General features: G+C 45.9%; 1 protein-coding gene across 10 annotated transcripts in view; it reads right to left on the bottom strand.

Moving 5' to 3' along the window:
* The window catches only part of MLIP (muscular LMNA interacting protein), a 111,882-nt gene extending 111,181 nt beyond the window's left edge, over positions 1 to 701 (bottom strand). For 2 of the 10 annotated variants that reach the window (XM_066994794.1, XM_066994797.1), the window contains exon 1: positions 432 to 693. In XM_066994794.1, the coding sequence (XP_066850895.1) occupies positions 432 to 494 (63 nt within the window). In that variant the 5' untranslated portion in view covers positions 495 to 693. Of the gene's footprint in view, positions 1 to 431 lie in introns of all 10 variants that reach the window. The other 8 variants (XR_010830556.1, XM_066994792.1, XM_066994793.1 and 5 more) reach the window with 8 other exon arrangements.
* Between the last annotated feature and the right edge of the window lie 5,635 nt (positions 702 to 6,336).

A 6,336-nucleotide genomic window follows, 5' to 3' on the forward strand; every position in this document is an offset into this window, starting at 1 on the left:
TTCACTTGCTCTTAATAACTTATTTTGGTCACACTTCTTTTCAGCAAGCTCCAGATGCAGACAAATTATTTCCTCTACCATTTATCGACTTAAGGTTATGGAATGCAATGTGCAAAGATGTGAAATAGTCCCTCAAAATAATACAAGAAAAGCACAGACTATTGCAGTTGAATTGGATTGCAGGTTTTGCCCCTCACATGCACCTCATAAAATGCATTAACAAATTTCCATAATGTTTACAGAAATGTATCATCTTAATTAATTTAACCTACACAAATCAAGTTTTAATCTTCAAGGTCACTGGTTAAAGGAATTAGGCAAATATTCCTATGAAGTACCACAGCTGATTTGCCATGCCTTCTTGTCATTAAATTAAAAAAAAAAAAAAAAAAAAAAGACATCGACGACCAACATTTCTCAACATATCTTACCATTTGCTTTTCCTCTAAGGCTTCTCTTCCTGAGACTTTCCTTTCATGTTTTCCCAACTCCATTTCCCAGGGGAAGAAAAAATAAAAACAAACTCTAATATCCCGAGCAGAAGCGATTTAACCTGGCTACATGTTAGCTGTCACTGTACTTTTGAAGCTGTGAGAGAGAAGTCTCAGGCAGTGCTGGTGGTGACTTCTGGTCAGCATGTGTTTCCATTTATAGCTGTCAAAATTCACGACTAGGACTGCGAAGAGAGGGCAGGCAGCTGCCTCCGATAACAGTAAACATGGTTTTGGTATCGCAGCAATTTGTTCAGGAGGGATTTTGGTTACCGGACCCATTCACTCCATGCTCGCCCTCTCCCCCCCCACAAAAAACTCATACTAAAAAGCCAATGAAAACAAATGGCTAAAGAAGTTAGTGCCTCAGCAGCACTAACCTGTGCTCACGAAGATTGTTAAGCAAGTAAAATGACAAATATTAGCTGCTACCACATGTTCTGTAGAGACAGAAAGTGTACAGAATATTTAAAAATGGTGTTTTATTGATCATTCCCCGTTGAGCATTTGGGGTTGAGCTACCCTAACACGCATTCACACAAAGCACACAATCTTTTCTAATACCAGGATGTGATACCTCGGATTTTTGAAATGCAGAAGGGTCTGCAACATTTTCAGAGGGCACCGTGAGCACCCCTAAGCACAAGCAGTGGCCAGCGAGCACCCAAAATGGAGCGAACACCCCTGCAGAAGATGGTTGCGCGCTCTGACGCTGGCCATTTACTCTGGCAGAGTAACTTGGCCCCGGTTCAGGGTGACAGAGTCAGGAGGCCAATATTAGAAATAGGGGTGGGAGGGGACCTCCCCGCGGGTGCCGAGGTTCGTCGCACAGCCAGCGGCTGCCGCACCAACTGGGCTGGCTCGTGCACAGCGGCGAGGGACGAATACGCGCTCTGCTCTGTCTGTGGCTTGTTAAGAAATGCATACCCCCTTATAAAACTGGCAGTTTATGCATCTCACTAAATCCTTAGCAAAGGCAAGATACCTCTTTTCCCTCTCTTCCCCTTCAGCACCCTGGTAAAAAATACTTTCTTTAACAATAAATGCATAAATATAAACCTTTCCCATCAATCATTTTTCGGCTGCCTGTGTGGAAATGACAGTCAAAAGTAAACACACTCCTTTCCACTCTGCTTGCTTCCTGATGGATACTGTACTCACACGGTCTTTAGAGCCTTGGACGGGAAGAAAAGGCAGCTGCAGAAGTCAATACACAGCAGTCCTTACAATTTATATATGAAAAGTTGACCAAAACAAACAAACAAACAAACAACAAAAAAGCAACTTATGGTTCTGCCCTGAAACTTTGTTCAGGACGAAGAAAAAGTTACTCCGGTTACAATTATTTTTCTTTTGTCTCTCTTTTACCTTTGTTTTCAGCAGCATAAGGCAGCCAGCAGCAGTGAGCGCTGCAGGGCGAGTACAAAGAGCTAGTCAAACCTACAAGGGCTGCAGTAGTAGAGGGAATAAGTATGTGCTTGATGTCACAGGAGTAAAAATACACCCGACTGAGTCTCCTGGAAATGCTGGGATAAAAGGAACGAGAAGTGACACAATACCCAGAGGAAAGCTATTGGACTCCTCTGTTCTTCAGCAGGAACACAAACAGTATCAAGCAGTTGGTATCTCCAAAATCTTCTCTGTGAGGCTGAAACTCATCTCTGTGGTGGGGGACCTACATGCCTTTGTACCACTTATGTCTTCAAAATATCCGTTGTGAATACCTTTAAGTGGGATTTTAATAGCAGCTTATGTTACGCTGCTAAAAAGGGGTGGATTAATCCCCAAGTCATTAACCCCTCCATGGAGCAGCACTGCAAAGCACAAGAACACAGGTGGCCCTTGTTTTCCTCCAGGTCATTCCCTAAACAGATCATTCACAGCCAAGTGAATGATAAAACTCTACCATCATTTCTGGTATTTCCTACGGCACACATACACACACAAAATAAATAAATAAATAAATAAAAAGCTCTCACTGATCTGTCAGTCTGCAAGAGTTTTCCATCACTGACAAGAACTGGAGCATCTCAGGTGAAAGTGTTCAGCTAGGTGCGCTCAGCCTGCTCTCCAGACCTGTAACAGGTGCCTGGAGTTCCCCCTGACCTCCAGCAGATTTCAAAACAGCAACTTCCAGGGGAATCACTTTTAGTTTGTGCTGTTGAGCAGGTACTTGTGGTGGTAAAAGAGCAGGGTGTCAGGGATGCAATGAAACAGCAAACTAAGATTCAAAACATGTATGTCCACATAGACTTAGACCAGCACTAACAAATTTTATTTGGAGTTTTTGCTATGTTAGTAAACACACTAACTGCCCTAAAATTTGATCTTTAATCACTTTCATACTCTCTATTTCCACAGTCTTCCTGTTTTTGTGTGTCAGTTCACCCACATGAATGTCAAAGGTCTCCACAACAGGATGACCCAAGGAAGTAGCTCTGAAGTGACCTTGCTCACAGTAATTCCAGCTTGAGATCCTAATAAGAGCAGTCAGTTTTACAGGTGGGTGTTTCATAATCATTCTTGTAATGGGTTTCTAATAGTGCTCACAAGGAAAAAAAAAAGCCTTCCCTTTTCCCTGTGTCTACCACAAGCTGAACATGGGATTCCATAAGGAGAAAAAAAAAAAAAAAAAAGGTGAAAATGAAAACACTGGGATAGGGAAATACCTAATTGCTTCATTTCTCATTATTGGTAATTTGTACTCTGAATGCATCATGCTGCTGATGGTCCAAATACTAGGGAGCTGGAGCAGATTGCACAGAGCTGCAGTTCCCCTGCAGCCTGTGCAGAGGCCCCTGGTGGAGCAGGCTGTCCCCCTGCAGCCCACGGGTCCCACACGGAGCAGATCTCCACGCTGCAGCCCGTGGAGGAGCCCCCGGTGGAGCAGGTGGATGTGGCCTGGAGGAGGCTGCGGCCCATGGAGAGCCCCCGCAGGAGCAGGCCCCGGGCCGGAGCTGCAGCCCGTGGAGAGGAGCCCACGCAGGAGCAGGGGGTCTGGGGGGAGCTGCTGCCCGTGGGGGACCCGTGCTGGAGCAGTTTGCTCCTGGGGGATGGACCCCGTGGTACGGAGCCGTGTGGGAGCAGGTCTTGAAGAGCTGCTGCCTGTGGGCAGCCCCCGCAGGCTCAGTTTGGGAAGGACGGCATCCCGTGGGAGGGACCCCACGGGGAGCAGGGGCAGAGAGTGACCGTGAAGGAGCAGTGGGGACGAAGCTTCAAGGACTGACCACAGCCCCCATTCCCCTGCGCTCGGGGGGAGGAGGTGGAAGTGGGAGCATGGGGGGAAGGTGTTTTTGGTTTCTCACTGCTCCAGCTTCTTGGTAATAGGTAATAAATTACATTACTATCTGTATGCTGAGTCTGTTTTGTCTGTGACGATACCTAGTGAGTGATCTCCCTGTCCTTATCTCAGCCCTTGAGCCCTTTTCCATTGTATTTTCTCCCCCTTTGCCTTTGAGGATGGGGAGTGAGAGAATGGTTGTGCTCGAGTTCAGCTGCCCAGCTGGGTAAAACCACCACACAAGAAACCGTGGATGCAGGGCTCTTCCACAGCCTGGATGCTGCCATACAAGGACCTTGTAAATAGCATAGCAAGGCTGCCACCACCCTTTTATCTACCACACCTGACATTGCATTATATTTCAGCATTATACCTGGGGAAAGACCATGGTTTCAACCATATAAGAATTTGGCTTTAAATAACTATGTAAGTACATTTCTTATTCCTACATAGAAATAATGGTTATTTTACTCTGGGGAATTTCTAAGACACTGTTAATATGGATTTATTTCCTCTTCTACTTCGCAACGGAAAACACAGTAAACAGGTGCTAAGTAAAAAGGATGTTATAGACCGCCTCAATTACTGTGCTATTTTCAATTACTTCTTTGTACTACAGTCACTGATCTCTTGACACCTGTTTTTCTTCTCAGAGCAGGACCTTACAAGAGGCCAAGAGATTAAGCTGACGGGGTTAGGCTTGTGATTGGTTTTTGTTTGTTTGTTTATTTGTTTTTGTAAGAAGAAACTGCTGAAAATCCAAAATAGTAGTACTGTGTAAATAAACCATTTAAGCAGATGTATTTTCTGTGCCCACTTAATCTGCTCTTCTTGGAAAATGAAACAGGTTACTGTCACAATGTCTGTATGCCACTCTGAGCCATGTTTTCACACATACAGCGACAGCAGTTGTGGTTTTTGGTGGTGCTGGTGGTTGGTTTGTTTGTTTTGCTTTTTAACTTCGCAAATTTTCATTCTCAGCCTGGCATTGCTGCCAGCTGGGACTGCCAGCTGATGCATCACACATGACAGAGCCACACCACTTCGTTCTTAAGGCAGTAGTTTTCATTTGCTCGGCATCAAACACACCATAAGCAGTTCAAAGCATTAATTCTGCCCCTGACATGTTCAATCACGTTATGCTCGGTTGAAAACCACCTACTTAAGTCACATGTATCAGCTAAACAAATAAAAAACTTACACAGAAATTACCTCTGCAGTGAGTTTTTAGAGGTATGATTTGGACAGATGGCTTCCATCACTTAATACGACAAAAAGGGGAAAAAGGGGACACCTTCCCTGCCAAAAGGGAATACCTTTTGGTCAGGTTGCCCAAAGCCCCATCACACACACACGCCTGGAAACACCAGGACCTCAGCGGCTTTCCTAGCAGCTATTTAGTGGTATGCTCATTGCAGGGACGAGAAGCATGCCAGAGCTGCCACGGCTGCCTGCGAAGCCAGCTTACCTTGCAAGCAGCAGGGAGCCGAGGGTGGGAAGCTGATCCTTAGGAGAGGCCGGTCCACATTCCTGCCGCAGCGCCCAGCAGCTGCTGCTGTCGCTCCCTGGTCCACCCTGCTTGCTCTGTAAATACTCACGGAGCAGGAGGTAGCAGGCGTGGAAAAAGAGGGGAACATTACGTGCACGGCCAGGCTCTGCTTTGCATGTGAGGAGGCAGTTATGGAGAGCCTTGCATATCACGTACAGGGAGCAGGAGACTCCCGGACAAACTTTCTCCAAAGGGTCAAGCTGGAATACTTCTGAAGATAAAAACAAGGAATGTTATTTTAACATTACAATAAATTGAGCCTGAGAGATCTGAGCCTGCTCTGACACCGCAGCTTGTGGAAGTACTTTCTTCTCTTCATGAGTTTTGACTTTTTTTTGACTTTTCATGACTTTTTTCTTCTCTTCATGAGTTTCACAACTTCGTGACTTCAAGCCAGTTGTTTTAAAGCAGACTAGCCAAGGCAACGTTGTGCTGGTGAGGTCCTACATCTGCTGTCCTTCAGCAGTACAGAGAGCCGTGGAACAGCTGAGCTCTTTTCTGCTGAGTATCTATGATTTCAGCTATATACATGCAACGACACTAAATGTTGCTGCTATATTGCAGCAATGTAAATGATTGCATGCTGGGAGATACACTTCAATAGATGCATCACAAAAAAAAAAATCACCCCTCCCCATATTCAGTGGTGCTGTTCACCTTGCCTTCCCGCACAACCAGAAATTCATGGCACTGATGACACGTGGCTAACGAAACACATTAGGAAAGCACTTCATGCCTTCCCATCTATCTTACAACTGAGGTGTCGGCTGGGAACAAGGAGAAGCCCGCTCCCCACAGAGAGCCTGTGGTCTCTGCACAGGCGGCAGTGGGCTCTTCCAGGTTCCTCCGCAGCAGGCACCAGGAAGCAGGATGTGAGCTGTCACGAACAGAACAACTCCCACCGCACCTTGCTTTCGCCTTCTGTCTCTGCCCACTCTTATCAAACACAGGACCTGAAAAGAGACATTACTCAGTGCTGATAAGGACGTCAGAATCTCACCTCCACCTGTGCTCCT

Source organism: Anser cygnoides, chromosome 3 (genome assembly GCF_040182565.1).
Source record: "Anser cygnoides isolate HZ-2024a breed goose chromosome 3, Taihu_goose_T2T_genome, whole genome shotgun sequence".
NCBI classification, from domain to species: Eukaryota; Metazoa; Chordata; class Aves; order Anseriformes; family Anatidae; genus Anser; species Anser cygnoides.